At 34.7% G+C, this 16978-nt stretch overlaps 2 protein-coding genes across 2 annotated transcripts; one reads left to right on the forward strand and one right to left on the reverse strand.

Moving 5' to 3' along the window:
- Positions 1–3460: 3460 nt before the first annotated feature.
- On the forward strand, positions 3461–5472 carry LOC112525783 (pentatricopeptide repeat-containing protein At5g04780, mitochondrial). Its single transcript, XM_025136049.1, has one exon. The coding sequence runs from the start codon at positions 3468–3470 to the stop codon at positions 5349–5351; it is 1884 nt and encodes a 627-aa protein (XP_024991817.1). The 5' UTR covers positions 3461–3467; the 3' UTR covers positions 5352–5472.
- Positions 5473–7687: 2215 nt separating this feature from the next.
- Positions 7688–12182, reverse strand: LOC112524516 (polygalacturonase At1g48100-like). Its single transcript, XM_025134363.1, has 7 exons — positions 11842–12182; positions 10313–10444; positions 9885–10109; positions 9735–9779; positions 9438–9645; positions 8645–8835; positions 7688–8367 (listed from the first exon to the last, which is right to left on the reverse strand). The coding sequence occupies exons 1-7, from the start codon at positions 12139–12141 to the stop codon at positions 7972–7974; spliced, it is 1497 nt and encodes a 498-aa protein (XP_024990131.1). The 5' UTR covers positions 12142–12182; the 3' UTR covers positions 7688–7971.
- Positions 12183–16978: the final 4796 nt, after the last annotated feature.

Below are 16978 nucleotides of genomic sequence, written 5' to 3' on the forward strand. Positions count from 1 at the left end.
AACTACTTTATTTTAACAAAATTTTAGCATTAATTATATGATTAAAATATTCAATACATTTAATAAAACCTTATTTTTCTCACCTACACATTTTACTTCAATAGTTTTAATTTGATGGACATAATTTAAATATTATTCTCTCTTTTCTATGGAGTTTTAAAGATTTCTTTAGATTTAGAGATTTTCACAATCTTTCACATATTTTCTCTATTTTAGCATAAAGGATAGTATGACTATTGGAGCAATAAAAAAAATATCAAAATACCTTTTTTTCTCTATTTTATCATAGTTGTTGGAAATGCTCTAAAAATAAGATCTTAGTCCTCTTTTGCTCCAACGGTTTTTTCCAAAACATTCTTTAAAATGGAGAAGGTATGAGAGAGAATAAAATTTCCCCTAGGTATGGAGAATTTTCTAAAAATATTACTTATTAGTGGAAAATAATAATTTATTATCTCTATCATTGCTAGTCTTTGAAATTAAATATCTAAAAGAAAAAAATAATATTTTATTAAATGCATTAGATATTTTAATTTTGTAACATAAAAAATATGTTAAAAATGAATGTAATAATTCTTATTTGTAGTCGTAAAGATATTTCTGTACACCCCTTTGATTGTGATATTTTTTTTAAAATGTATAAGATTTTATATACGACAAATAAAACTCACATCCGCTTCTTTAGCCTGGTGGTACATTGCGATTAAACTATTTTAGAGCTCAAGGGTATGTGAAAAATGAGCTTTATGAGGAAGCTTTGCTGATGTTCAGGAAAGTATAGGTTACTGGAGTTGAAATTAACCAATTCATTATTTCTTCGGTTATTGCTGCTTGTGCTGCTAAAATTGAAGGGATTTCAGGCGTATGCGGTGTTATTGAAGACGAATTTTGTTGCAAATTTCAGTGTCTTCTTCTCTTGTAGATATGCATTCAAATGCGGAAGCATTAATGAAGCTTATTTAGTCTTTTCATGTACAGGAGAGAAAAATGTTGTTTTACTGAATGCAATTATTTTCGGGTTTTTCCAGACATGGTCGATACACGGAGGCAATGATGTTATTTGAGAAAATGCAACAAAATGGGTTGCAAACAAAACGAGGTTACTTACGCGTCTCCATATTGTCTATGAGTGGCCATATTGGATTGATCAAATAGGGGAGAATTACTTTGATATGGTGGTAAAAGAACATAATTTATCACACAATGTTTTCCACTATTCTTACATGGTTGATGTTATTCGGCTTCTGAGGTTTTCTCCAGCCAGTCACTCTCTCAATCTCACATGCTTTTACACTCACCCAATCACTCTCAATTTTCTCGTTTAGGTTTTGTTTCATGACCTAATTCAAATTTAAAATTTTGCCCAAATTTAATATTAGTCATTTGCCCTAATTTATTAGCTATGATGTTATACAACTATGTTTACATGATTTATTTGTCTGTTTTAAGTTAAACATTTGAGTAACTGAGTTTTGAATCTTAAAAGATATTAATGTGATTAATTGTTGTTCATATGTTATTTGAAAGACATAAAATGCTTTTCTCTGGGTATGCGTGTATGCCCGTCGACATAAATTATAAAGAGTAGAAGAGGTCCCCTACCCCTTCCGTTGGTAATTGCAATTATTTCACGTGAATGTTTATTGCATACTCACTATCCAACGACATACATACATGTATAGAGTTAAGTTCTTGAGAAAATGAAAGTTATGATGAAAATGGTGAAAAGAGATATCCACCCTTGGATTCAATCTTAATTGAATAGAACCACTAGATCAATTACCTTTCTTAAGTGCAATTCATGAGTTGTTTTAGGATTAAAAGTGATCAAGGGTCTAAATTCGTTCTTATACTTCCACCTTAACTCCTATTCTCTCATTCGTCTACATGTATATATACGCCTGTGTGTGTATATGTATATAAACAATTGAGTCAGTCATGTGCCCCCTCACATGAGGAGCAATTTGGTCATTTTACCCATATCCTTCATCTTCATCCTCACCTCAACTTACGAAAACATTCATACTCATCATCCACCGTTGCCACCTGCTATTGTTGCCCACCACCATCACCTATCACCACCATTTCTTACTACAGAACGCTTACCTAACCAACACTTAGATCCGTCTTCACCCGAACTTTTGTGAGAAGGGGCCATTTGAGCAATATCTAAATATCCACCATTAAAAACTTTCAGGATATGAATTAGGTTCACAAGAAAACATTCCAACTTTAATCAAAATTCAAATCCAGTTCAGGTCTATGTCAAAACATTCAAACCAAAACCTAAATAAAAATCATACAAAAACATCCAACCTTTTTATTAAATATTTAAGAACCCTACCCTAAAATAAAAAAGCAAAAACAACATCAATAGCTCTAATCACTCCAACCTAAAATCAAAATCAGGGAAAAAAATCAAGAACCCTAATAATCTTCAACAAGCCGGATTCCGCAAAGAAGTGGCCGTTATACATGAGCACATAACTCGAGCGATGATTTATTTCGAGCAAACCTGAATTTGTGGTTCGTCTTTGCTTCACAGTCATATGTGTTGCTTCAAGAAATGAGGCAGTCTTCACTGGTGAAAGGAGATGGGGTCTTTATTGATTTCATGTTCAAATTCATGTCTCAGAACTTCAACTTCGGTGAACTGGAACCAGAGGGGGTGGGCTCAAAACCCTTAAATTTCGTTGAACCATACAAACCGAGGATCTGCTTTCGAAAACCAAACTCGAAAATGGAAACCAGATATGCCTTTAAAAATCTCCAACACCAAACTAAAACACACAAAAAATGGAGAGGTTTTCATCTCAAACTCATCACTAAAACACTTAGGGGGCGTTTGAGATTGCTTATTTGAAACAACTTATATCTTTTTACAAAAGTCTTTATCAACTTATTATAAGTTAGAATGATTTAACTTATTCAAAAACTCTTTATTATCAGTTTGACACCGGTATAAGCTGTTTATCCAAACACTCAAAAGTATTTATTAGCGATGCCACACTGTAATAAGTTAATAAATCATTTTTATAAACACTCCTAAACATCCCCTTAAAAGGATAAAGGTCTTCAAACATGGCCTCTGTATTTGAGAGGAGTTAAAAAGAGAGAGAGAAACAAATATTAAAAAATAAAAAATATAACAATTTATTTACATTTTCTTAAATTAAAAGTAGAAATAGGGGTAAAAAGGTGTATTTGTCCTTCACGTGAGGGGCATATAATTGATTTAACGGATTTTTGTTTAATGATGTTAATTGGAGGGACCGTTTTAGGCTTTGAAACACGATATTTGGATCATTAGTGTATTTTATGAATTGTAGGGACCAAAAATGTAATTTACTCTATCTTTAATTGAAAAATGATATGTTTTGATGGTTTACCCAATGGGTGGGGTTTACCCGATTCATAACCTTTGGATTTTTCTAACACCCGCATGGTGATTCCCAGGAAACAGTGACATGAAAGCTGTGCGTAGATACACTAAACCCATTCTAACATTGGATTCAAGCAATATAAATTTGTCGCCCATAGCCGTAGCTACATCCGTGAACGAACATGGATCCACCTTGACTCCCGAGAAAACCCCTTTGTGGGTGCGGGCATACCCGACTTGCCTATCTAGTATACACCAAATATTGCAAAAATGCGCGAGAGAAAAGTTTACCATGGAAGGAATGGCTTGTCATGGCTGTATAATTCAGTATGGATTATGGGCAGACACTTTAACTTCAAATATGCTCATAAATATGTATTCAAAATGTGGGTCTATCGAGCATGCGCGTAAAGTGTTCGATGAAATGCCTGAAAGAAGCCTAGTTTCCTGGAATACCATGATGGGATCATATACTCAGAATGGACAGGAAAGAGAGGCTCTTGATCTTTTTGTTCGGATGCAAAGAGAAGGGGAAGAATTTAGTGAATTCACACTCTCGGGGGTTTTATGTGCTTGTGCTGCTGAGTTTGCAGTGTTCGAATGTAGGCAGTTACATGCTTTTGCTCTTAAGGCATCCATGCTTACAAATATGTTTGTTGGCACTGCTCTGCTTGATGTTTATGCCAAGTGCAGTCTACTGAAAGATGCAATTCGGGTCTTTGAGTATATGCCCGAAAGGAGTGATGTGACATGGAGTTCAATGGTTGCAGGGTATGTGAAAAATGCGCTTTATGAGGAAGCTTTGTTAATGTTTAGAAAAGTACAGGTTACTGGAGTTGAAGTTAACCAATTTATTATTTCTTCGGTTCTTGCTGCTTGTGCTGCTATAGCTGCTAAAATTGAAGGGATTCAGGCGCATACGGTGTTATTGAAGATGGGTTTCGTTGCAAACTTCTTTGTGTCTTCTTCTCTTGTAGATATGTATTCCAAATGCGGAAGCATTAACGAAGCTTATTTAGTCTTTTCATGTACAGAAGAGAAAAATATTGTTTTACTGAATGCAATGATTTCCGGGTTTTCCAGACATGGTCGATCTATGGAGGTAATGATGTTATTTGAGAAAATGCAGCAAATTGGGTTGCAACCAAACGAGGTTACTTACGTCTCTGTGTTGTCTGCATGTGGCCATATGGGATTGGTCAAAGAGGGAAAGAATTACTTTGATATGATGGTAAAAGAACATAATTTATCACCTAATGTTTTCCACTATTCTTGCATGGTTGATGTTCTTGGTCGAACAGGCCTTATTGACGAAGCCAAGAGTTTGATCGACAAAATGCCATTTGAGGCGACTGCAGCCATTTGGGGATCACTTTTGAGCTCATGTAGAGTCCATGGAAATGTTGAGTTGGCTGAGATTGCTGCTAAACGTCTATTTGAGATTGAACCTGAAAATGCCGGAAACCATGTCTTGCTTTCAAACATTTATGCCGCAAATAGACAGTGGGATGAAGTTATACAGGCAAGAAAGCTTCTTAAGGAAACAGAAGTAAAGAAGGAGAGGGGTAAGAGTTGGATTGAGATTAAAGACAAGGTTCATGCGTTTATGGTTGGAGAAAGAAACCATCCAAGAATTGGTGAGATTTATTCAAGATTGGAGGATATGCTAGAAGAGATGAGAAAGATTGGTTATAGAGGCGAGACTCAACATGACCTGCACAATGTCGAAGAGAATCAGAAAGCAGAACTTTTAAGGCACCACAGTGAGAAACTTGCTCTTGTTTATGGATTGATGTGCTTACCTTCTTCTGCTCCTGTAAGAATCATGAAGAATCTCAGAATCTGTGGGGATTGCCATGCTTTTATGAAGTTGGCATCCAAAATTACAGGAAGGGAGATTGTAGTAAGGGATACAAATCGATTTCATCATTTTAGGTACGGGCTTTGCTCATGTGGAGAGTTTTGGTAATGTTATGTTGAGTTGGCTGAGATTGCGGCTAAACGTCTGATGGGATCTGGTATAATATTTTTTGGGGTGAAACTTGCTATCCAAAGAGGATTACGGTTTCAAGGATCACACATGATGGTGTACTAAGGTAATGTTTTATGAACTCTAATGTTATAGATAAGAAACATAGAAGGAAAATGTCGTTGTGTGTATTTCATGTTCAGTGCTGATTGTTGATATATATATATATATATGAAGGATACTAGGTGTATATATATATAGAGAGAGAGGGAGGATCAAACGAGAACGGTACCTATTTAAAAGAACATGAAAATAGGCAAATCACATGTGATTTTACACTAACGTCACATACAAAATCACATGTGATTTAGGTGACCTTGCCCCGCGACCTAAAGACGCAGCCACAAGTCACCCAGACACTTTTTTTGACCATTAATGTAAAATCACATGTGATTTTGCATGTGATTTGTCCGTTTTTCTGTTCTTTAAATAGGTACATTCTCGTTTGATCCTGCCTCTCTCTCTCTCTCTCTATATATGTATATATATATATATATATATATAAAGGATACTAGGTGTAAAGATCATTTTATTCTCTCTATAACCACCATCATTATTATACAAATGTATATATTGACATCTCATGGTAATTAGAACTCCCTAAATTAAAAAAAACAATGATCCATCAATCTAGTTCCGAGTCCATGCATCCCTCGATATCTCTTCCCTCTCACTTTACAACATCAATAAACGAGACAAGTGTACAAGCCTATACACAAACCATGGATGTTTTGAAGGTGTACAAATGCAAAAGGTGAAGAAATATAATATTCTCATGTACCTTATATGAAGCAGTTGCCTTCATATCTCACCTCATCAACAAATCGACTTTGATAAACTCCACCTGGGGAGGGGAGAGAGAGAGAGAGGAAACCATAATAAGGAAGGGAGGAAAACAAAGACAAGTTTTAAGTCTAAAAGGCAGAAGCTTTAATGCAAAGATTTAAAATGAAGGGGAACATATATTAAATAACTGCAACGATAAAAACCAGGTATGCTTTGACCTGAATCTGACATACATAGGGGTGCATATAGCAAGACCCTAAACATTAATGCAAGCCCCCCCAATAGACAGAAAATGAAAAAGATTATTGTAGTAGTAGGGATATATACAAGTACATACATGGGTGTCAATGACTTACCGGATATATCAACAAGTATATTAGTATAAATCTTCATGAAAATCCAGTAAAAGGTACAAATGTACTGTAAACATCATTTATGATCATCCGAAACAGGGAATCAAAAGTAATAATAAAATTTGTGAAGATTGTTGCCTTCAATCCACCACAATTGGTCGAACCTGATGTGCGACCATTGTCGCTCAAGCCTTGGAAGGATCCGGGCGGTTTTTTCTCATGTGGCATATGCCGCCCAAGTCCCAACATGTGGCCTAAACTCATTTTGTGCATGGAAGGGCTTTTGACCATCGGCTGTTGCTTTATTTTAGCAAGCCTTTTTGAATATGGTTTTTGGTAACCTTAGTCTCTCTCTCTCTCTCTCTAAAACATGCCATCCAAGTTTTCAAGAACCCTCCATAGATTTCTCCATTATTGTAAGCTGTAAGCTTTTCTCAAGTGTATCATCATCAAAGTGATAGTGGATCAGTTCTAAGCGTCCTCGCTCGTGGTTTTTCCCTTTCTGGATTTCCACGTAAAAATCTCGGTGCCTCTCTTATGTTTTATTTTGCATTTATAGGGTTGATTATTGTTTACATTACTTAGTGGTTGATCATCTTGCATTGTCAATTGTTATTCCGCTTAGAATGTTGATACATAACTTTAGTTCATTTGTTCTTGGGTTATTTGTGTTTTATCGAGAACCAACTATCGAGCATGTTGCTATTTGGTTTTGGTAATTTCCCAACAATTCGTTTACACCTCTTTTGGTGTAATATGTTTCTTGTAGTGCACGCATAAAAAATCTGAATGCAGCCAACCCCAGATGGCATTCTTTGATCTCAGTTTTGTTGCTTCTCTTATCTCACCTTTCAGTTGGTGTATGCTTTTCCAATTGAAGATTCAATGATTGTTACCGCCTAATGAGGAGATCCTAAGATCTTACTTGCTAGTGAAGGCATGCATAATGTGTTGCATGCCCTCCTTTAGTTGTTTTTTGTATGTTAGTTATGACATGCGGTACTCAGGTTGTCGTCAGTTTGTGTCCCACTTTTTATTTCACACGTTCTTGTAGCGTGGGTGTATATGACAAAGGTCACATGTAAAGGGATTTTGTATACTATAGGTTAGAGAGCGAACATTAGAGCGATACACAGCTTAATCATACGAAAGTTGTTACTTTATATTGCAGAGAAGTAACTAGGCACACATATCTATCAACAATGACATGATGCTGCCATACATTGCTAGCATCTAGTGAAAAGAAAGAGAACTTCTTTGTAATGTATAAACTGACACAATAAGAACCAATAATCCATTTAATACAATCAATCCTGTAGTATAATACTACCTATATATACTCACTTTCAAGCAATTGTATGATGTGAAAGGGGCCAGCAACTACACCGACCTCACTAGTTGATGCACCAATCATATATAGGCTATGCTGCACATCCAGTCTCATCAGGATCCCAGCTGCTTGATGGTTTACCTTCCTGTAAACAATCAATTTCTGGGATGGTGGGAGCATACAATTCCCCAAAAGCTTGCCAACAAAATGGGTCATACATATGGTAGCCTTTGGGCATTGGTTTGAGTTCAATATCGGTCAACTTTACGTCCGTACAAGGCATGCTGTCACTGCATGACATGTGCACTGGTTTTACCGTATAGGTTCCTCGTATATTTTCATAGGCAATATTTGATACAGCCACAGCAGATGTGTGGTTCTTGCAGCTGCTGTGGTCACAGTAGTATTGATCAATCATGATTGGAAATTCGACTTCAGAAACTTGAATGTTTGAGAATAATACTCCTTGCACAGAACCTGACCCTCCCTGCACAAGAACATTTGGACATTGGTATTGTGCTAGCCAAATGAAAGTAAGGTGAGTATAATAAAGTTCCTGACAATTTTATTTTCTTCGAACATTTTAATGCTCATTTTCCACGTCATTCAATTTTATATCCAGAATGGTGGTCTTTCTCTCAGGAGGAACTTCTTTTTATTGGTTTTAGATTTTATCTTCAAGTTATTTGAAATGCTTGATGCTTCATGTTGATTCATGTAATTTTATGATTGGTGGAACAGTAATTGGTACTTGCTATTTATACCTGCCAAGTCTTGATCCTAACACCGGTCATTGTGTTATGCATATTGATATTGCGGACAGTAATGTTGGAGACGCAAGCTGATGTGCCATCTTTTCCTAGACTTCCAATGCTTATTCCATGCCCTGGCCCACAATTGACATCATGTACGTATACATTTGTGCATCCCGTTTGTATAGATATACAGTCATCACCTATGCACAACATTATTCAAGATTCAGAACACATCAAGTCTAGTTCCTATGCAGTGACCTAAAAAATTACAGTATGATGGTTCATGTTTATGGTGGTAATTTAATTTACTAATGCCTCTCATGAACAGAGAGAAGGGGATATTCTGTTACGTGTGTGTGTACAAGCTTTGGTGCTGGTGGGTTGGTTTGGGTTTTGGATAAGGTGATAGAACTGTCTCTTGGGTGTGTGGGGTTCACACTTCTTGTTAGATTAGGTTTGTTTGTTGACTGTAAGCATTACTCGTCACTATCTATAGGTTTTGGTGGATAATTGGTGAGTAAGAATGGATGGTTGCCATGAATCTGAATATATTAGGGAAGGCTTCAAGCATGTGGTTTTGTAAAGAGCTTAGGATAAGGTTGTCTCATGATAGATCCTGTTTTCCTCCAACTTTTCGTGCACTTGTGATTATAATTTACAAAAGGGTTATTTAGGAGAATAACCTTCTGACACTTTATAAAAAATGCATGACATTGTGACAGATGGTCATGGTGTTTAGAGGGAGGATTTGAAGAAATATAGATAATTCATTAGTCGAACATAGGAAAAGAATATAATTTACCACAAGCTAGATCTGTAGTGTGGATTAGCACATTCTTCGAGTTCTGCAAGTGAATTCCATCAGTATTGGGGCTGTCACCAGGAGATGAGACGCTAAAACTGTATACTAAAACTCCGTCACAGTTGTCAAACTTGAGGTGACATTGGGGACTATTTTGAATCGTTATGCCTGTGACCGTCACATTAAAGCTCCCATAAAACCTCAGTGCCTGTTTAGGAAAAAATAGTCGCCATATTAAACTAAAATCGTCATTAAGGAGTATGTTGATGAATTGTGATTCTTGTAAGGGATCCTTACAGTTGGCTTTGTACTAGGCATTTTCTCATCCAGTGAGCTGCTTACCTGCCACAAGCAATTATAAGAAAAATTAGTAAGATGAACCGGGTATTAACTTATTCCTTAATTGAACAATTTCTTTGCTGAAAGTGTGGTAGAAATAGAATTTACTTGGGGATCTTGTGTCACTGTGATATTGTCTAGTGGAACTCGTAGTTTTTCTTCGTTATCTATAGAATCATCAAGTATCGACTTTGTCCACCAAACTGAGCCTCTTCCATCAATGGTGCCTTTTCCCTTGATTGACAGCCCTACAAGTTTTGTAAATTCTAGCCATTGCAGGAGACCTTTACCCCATGCTTTTGAGTTTGTTGGAGCTATAATCGTACCATCAAGCTGCAATATAATTTATTTATTGGGTTAGACTTCAGATTAGTAATTCCTTATCACATCTTTTATGGAACTATCTCTTCTATCCTCCTGATAAATCTAGTAACTTTTGAGTGTAATGTCTGTTACTGATTTGATATTGAACTAACAAATGGGAAGTTTATGAACTTACGACAACTTATATTAAGTGTTATGATAGCACTATTTACCTGAAAAAGAATGTTTCTTTGACAGTAAGGACCAGAGAAAGAAATGGGTCCCACAAGGAACTGATAACCTGATGGCACGATCATCGTTGATGCTTCCACTTTACAAGCATCAGCCCATGCAGCTTGAAATGCCTACATTGCAAAAACACATAGTAACATATATCTTGGTTAGTAACTTGTCTTCAATTACAGTTTTACTATCTATTATATATGATTATCCTCCCAAATTGAAATTATAGCACCAACTTTACTTCAATGGTAAAACTGACAAGGGTGTGTTAGTACTTAATCTTCTTATTAGTTTTTTCTTATTTTGATACTTAAAATGTTTAATTGACAGAGTACAACTTTTTGGCATACAGTTGGTAGTTTGCATTAGACAGCATACAATAATTGTTGGGAATCTAAACCAGGCAAACTGCCGTATGAGAGTCTTCTAAGTGGTCCACCTATTTTTGTTCTCTTTTGTTACCAATTCCAGTTATCTTTTTTTCTATGAATTAATTTCTTCTCTTTCTTTATTCTATGACCTTATACACCTTATAATAAAGGGAACATACAACAACCACCTGTCTTTTTTTACAAACGACACAAGTTGCAACAAAATAAAGCGTTAAAAATTCAACCAAATGTAATTCTTGTGACAAAAAGATATCCTTGTGTGGTATATGCTGAGTTTGTTGAATTACTTACTTCCTTTGTTCCAAAGATAAATACAAACTTTATGAAAATGTAGACTATCAGTCATATATCTAAAATACCCCTGATGAAATGAATGAATATTTTTATTATAAAACCAATGCGATCTGTATTTTGTAATAAATGCTAGTTGTTAAAAATAATAATTGTGGGTTGAAGCTTTCCCAAAAAGAATCTGTTGTATTTATTTTGCGAATGGAGGAAGGATTATGATGTGTTGAAGTTTTATAAAGAATTGAAAGTTACTTTTTGGAACCTTTTTGTGATTGCTTTAGTTCAATTATTATGCTGAAAAGAAGTAGAACTGGTTTGCAGGTGGCGGATGTGGTAAAAGCAAGTAGTCATGCATGATATGTTGAAATCGTGTACGTATAATTATGGTCTTAGGGTGATGATTTATGCAAATGGAGGACAATAACCATCTCAATGAATCCAAATATGAATACCCTTAAGAATTTTAAAGAAAAAAATGAAACGTGAAAACTAGTAATGGATGGAAAATCCAAAAAATTATGGACCAATATTGCCGGTATTTTATAAATCCATGACCTTCTGGCAGGTTTGAGAATGCCATTGCTTAACTGTCACAAGGTCATGGATTTAAAAGATACTCGTCAGAAGGTCATTTAGCTAAATAACCCAATTTGCTTTCACGTCTCATCTCCATTGTGTGCCCCATTATCGTTTTTCGCTCGTATCATGGAAATGGTACCCATGAATGAACAGATGGTGCCTAAACGATTTACGACATATGGACATGGTATGGTCTTCTAAACATGAATACAAAACTTTCTTAAGTGCATTGTTAGAAAACATAACATATATCTCACCTTTGTGTCATCAGAATTACCATCCCCTTTAGCTCCATAGTCGAGCACATTAAATTTCGAACCTTTCTGTGGAGGAGCCACCGGTTCTTCTGGGGTCGGAAGCGGATGCTTTTGTTTAGGTTTCGAGGCCTGGTGCCCCCCTTGATTCTTTCCTTTCTTCTTGTACAGAGAACTAAAGGTACCTCTGCTATGCCTCCAATGCTTTCCCCTTCTGGCATTGCAAGTTTCTATGCTCGAAGACCATACCAAGATTGCAACGATAAGTGCAAATGTAAGTTTTCCGAAACTAAAACCGCCCATGCTAATAAGCTGGTGTGTGTGTGATTGGTGTGTGTTTTTAGATGACCAATATGAGGAGGTTGTTTGGTGTTTATATAGGCAGGGTAGTTCAAGAGTAATGTAGCTTTGCAAAGAGATTGTTTGATAGCGCTTGACATTCCTTTTTTTTATTCTTTAACTTTTAGTTTTCTTCTTTCTTTTCTGTGAAATGTAGTTGATTTTCTATATATATGGTCCCACTAATCGGTCCCATGGTAATATGTTATTGCAGGTTAGCTGGCCAATTGGTTAACCAAATTTACCCTGTGATTTCACTTCATCAACAAGCATTAAGGATTTAAGGTAATCATCTTTCTTAATCATGATGATTAGCTTAACAGGTATAAATTTCTTAAAACGTTGCATTTAAGGTCCCGTTCTAAACCAACCATCGCATTTAACTTTTTGTAGTACATGAACATCGTGCTTATAAAGATGAATATGGTAACCAAAGGATCATTGGTCTAGCGGTACATGGGTTAGTGACAGTGTTCTAGGAGGTCAAGGGCTCACCAAAAGATAGGAATGTGCGTGAGTATTTGTCGTATATAAATATTATATGCTTAAAAAAATAGTATGCAAGAATGGACACCCAATTTATACATGTACAACTTAGTTTTCCATTTTTACAATTTGACCTCTTTCAAGTTTGTGGGCGACAAGATTATTATACGTGAAACAACCCTATTTTCTCTGTTTGATCCTTTTAGGATGATTATACTTCTAAACAACTCTAGTGGTTAGCTTATGTTACACAAACTGCAAATAGAAAATGAAACTGAATAATCTTTAACGGTTTTTCAACATGAGATATTCGTGTGTAATTAATGAAAACAAACATATACTAACAACGTAAAAGATTATGCCCGACCCCACAAATATAATTGGAGGGTTCTCTTTGTAGCAACGTTTTGCTTTGTTTAAAAGTACAAGAAGTATATTTATTACCAAAATAATGGATCATAGACGATTCAGATATATAATATTGGATCATAGACGATTAAGATATATAGTACACCACCTAAGACCTATGGTTTTGATTTGAATTAATGTTGAATAAACTATTCTTAATTTCAAATTTGATATAAATGTATTTAATAGAAAATAATCACCTAAAAAGGTAGAATATTATGAATAGAAAAGAAGTGGGTTTTAGATTCATAGTAGAATAAATAGTAATAATAATTTTGTTACATATTATTAGGTTTAAGAAGTAGTCAACTAATAGAGGATGGAGGAAGTAAAATGTAGCATCATTTTTTGGAGAGACCGGCCTAGATAGAAAGTTGATAACCTAGTATTTGTCTAGATCCTTCACTTGCCCATATATATATATATATATATATGTGTATATATATATATATATATATATATATATATATATTGACAGAGAGAGGTTAAGGAGAAAACCCCTAAAAAATGAAAAACCGAGTAACTATGCATCTGGATGGTATGCACATGTGCATACAAGTAATTAAAACTGTTTTTTGTTTTATGCACATGTGTATACCGGATAATTTGCTTAAAAATTACTTGTACGCACATGTGCATACGGTCTAGATGAACGGTTACCAGAGTGTTCCTCAGTATTTCATTTTTTTGCGGTTTTCCCTTGAACTTGACCTATATATATATATATATATATATATATATATATATATATATATATATAGACGAAGGATCGTGTAAAAATGGAAGCCATGTTGATAAGCGTAAAGAAAGGATCCTGTCACCATAATTTCTATTCTCCACGTAACCCGACCCTAAGAGCTTCCATAATGATTGCTTGCTTATTTGAAAAGAAACATATTTTTGCTTGTGCAGTTGTAAATGTGGCTTTTCAGCATTTCTTTTTCCAAAACTGCTCAACCATTTTGGATGCTTTAGGAGTTCCACTTCCATTTCCAGTATAGGTAATATTTACAACCTGGAAAACCAGATAGAAAGAATGAGGGAAACTTGTAGATCATGAATAAAGCAGAACCACTTGCATGTATGCATATAGATTGAAAGAGTTGCCATTGGATTGATGATTAGAATAATTGAAGTGGATTTTGTTGTTAGTAATAATTTAGAAGAATAGGCCATTGATGAAGGAAAGAAAGACAAATAAGGACACGTGAGTGAGTAGGACCCTGTGAAAAATAAAAACACCAAAACACAAAGAGAGATAACAACAGCCCTTCAATTTGGGATCACATGTCAAGGCCTTCACGGGGTATACAGTCATAAAATATACATATGGTATGGCCCCATCATCGCCTGCTCTTTTCAGCCTCTCGCACATTATCATTCCATATTTAATATCAACTTCCTTTTCCCCCGATCGCTACGTGGTGGTTTTATGTCGATTCTACCCGTAAGTCTACCCCGAAACTAACCAAAGAGTCATTGGCCTCCTAGGAGGTCAAGGGTTCAAACTTTACCAAAAGTAAAAGGAAACAACTTACTACCGGATAAAAACCAACCCCAACATGAGAAATCGATAGATATCAAATGCTTACCAGATGAGCATGGTAAGGACCGCAAATTTTTACTGATAATCCATTTGGATGGTTGAAAATGTCGCCTGATAAGGTTAGAGACAAACCTAGTTTTTTTTTTAAATGGTGCCACCATTTGACTATATGAGACAAAGATATGGATATTTTCACAAAACAATCATTGGTCTAGTGGTTAGTTCTTTGCTTTTCATATGTGAGGTCCTGTTCAAATTCAAATCTTTTATCGCAGGTTCTTTTAGAAACATAATAAATCTGGATTTAAAATTTAAACATTAAGGAAAAAAATGACAAACAAGATTCGAACCTGAGTCTGGGGTGGGAGTAAAGTCATGCAAACCAATTCTACCAAGGGAAACTTATGTCGTCATTGTAGTTTAAAGATATATACGGTTGCACAAAACAAAATGACATGAAGCACCTGTCATGACCCTATAATTTTTTTTACACTACGAAGAGGAACAAAGCGGTAGCATGTGCCACCGTATCTATTAAAGTGGGTCCGCCCCTGGTGGTGACTCTTGTCATAAGCAGTGCTTACCTGAAAAACGTTTGGTAAATGGCCCCTACGTCATTCTATTTTTATCATGGTCGATTTTTATCATGAGACACGTGAGATACGATTTTTACACTTGAAACTTCACAACAGAACACTGTGAAGGTAACCTTCACAGTGTTTTGGCTGTGAAAATTCGACTTTTTTTTTACCTTGATGTTGTGGAGACAAGACTGTTTTCATTTTGTTGTAAAGTTTTAAGTGTAAAAATCGTGTCTCACGAAAAGTCTTGTCTTATGTGAACCCAACCCATAATTGGTATTCCAAAATTTCAAGTATTGTGTAATGTCACATTGACGTAACTTTTCTTCTATATTGTTATTATTATTATTATTATTATTATTATTATTTAAATTAAATAAATGGAGGGTCTTGTGAGTAGTGTATAATGTACATTTCTCTTGTGTGGATGTGGATGTACCTGTTTAGTGTACATCTCTCTTATATGGATGTATACGTATATGTTTATATATATGCGTGTGTATAGGGTTGGGGTTCATGTGGGACTAGTCTGTTTTCGTGAGATTATTGTTTTACATTTGAAATTTCACGGCAAAACGTTGTGAAGATAAAAAAAAGTTCGAACCTTCACAACAAAAACATTGTGAAGGTTACTTTCATAGCATTTAAAATCACATGTGATTTAACCGTCCTAATGAGTAATTGATTAGTAATCAAAATATAATAGTATTTAGTGCAGATCAAAATTGATTTTACTAATATAAAAGTCATTTAAAATAATAGTATTTAAAGTTTTTTAATAATAAAAAAGATAGCAATAACTGTTTTTCTTTGGTGTACTTTTTGTCTTAGAAATAAAAAATTATATTTTTTTAAGTTTGAAAAGTTATTTTTTAGTAATGTATCCCGTAATACCGTTATGCTCATGCCTTGCCTAAACTTTAGGGATTTGGGCTTTGATATCTTATTAAATCTATAGACTTTTGTGAATACATATCTTATAAAAAAAAGTTACTGGTGGTCTCTGATTGGTTTGACCTTGGACTCTAAAGGTCAAAAGTGTCAGAAGGTTCCTGGTTCAAATCCAAGGAAGAACAAAAATTAACTTATGGCCATAGAGGTTCAAATGCAGTGATTCCGTGCTATTTGCAAAACAGGTGGTTGTCCTGAGATTAACCGACTTGCATAGCGGGTTGGATATCAAGGTTAATATAAAAAAGTTAAAATTATTGATATTTATACATTAAAATATAAGAAAATTTGTCTTAAATTCTATATAATTTAAAGAAGAATTTTTTTCTTGACAAAGTTTCAAAAAAATTTTTTGTTGTACTTTTTTTTTATTTGGAAAGTTTCATGACATGAATTTTTTTTTAATATTTATACACAGCAAATGTAACAAATAAACTCACACATCTTCCTCATTTTTGGTGAGGTTTGAAACTTTGACCTTCTGAGAAGCTAAAGACTACGATACCGCTAGGTTAAAAGGTTTGGGAAAAATGTTTACAAATGAGTTACAACAAAGTGGATGATAAACCTGACATTTACGTCACTAAATGTTACATTAGATATAATTTTTTAAAATTTTATTATTTTAATAGAGAAAAAAATATTTGTTATATTAAATATTATTATTTTTAAACTAACCAAATGAAAAGTTTAATAACTATTTATCAAGTATATATATATATATATATATATATATACTAGAAGCGTACTCGCGCAATGCAGCGAGATACATCGTGATTTTAATATTTCATTTTATTCTTTATCTCAGTCGATGTTATAATATGACTTT

This window comes from Cynara cardunculus (genome assembly GCF_001531365.2).
Source record: "Cynara cardunculus var. scolymus isolate 2C chromosome LG 13, CcrdV1, whole genome shotgun sequence".
Lineage (NCBI taxonomy): Eukaryota > Viridiplantae > Streptophyta > Magnoliopsida > Asterales > Asteraceae > Cynara > Cynara cardunculus.

Coding starts and splice junctions, on each gene's coding strand:
- LOC112525783 (XM_025136049.1), top strand. CDS start 3,468: ATGAAAGCTGTGCGTAGATACACTAAACCCATTCTAACATTGGATTCA.
- LOC112524516 (XM_025134363.1), bottom strand. CDS start 12,141: ATGGGCGGTTTTAGTTTCGGAAAACTTACATTTGCACTTATCGTTGCA. Junction 10,110..10,312: donor AAAGAAACATTCTTTTTCAG/GTAAATAGTGCT, acceptor ATTATATTGCAG/CTTGATGGTACGATTATAGC. Junction 8,368..8,644: donor TTAGGATCAAGACTTGGCAG/GTATAAATAGCA, acceptor GTTCTTGTGCAG/GGAGGGTCAGGTTCTGTGCA.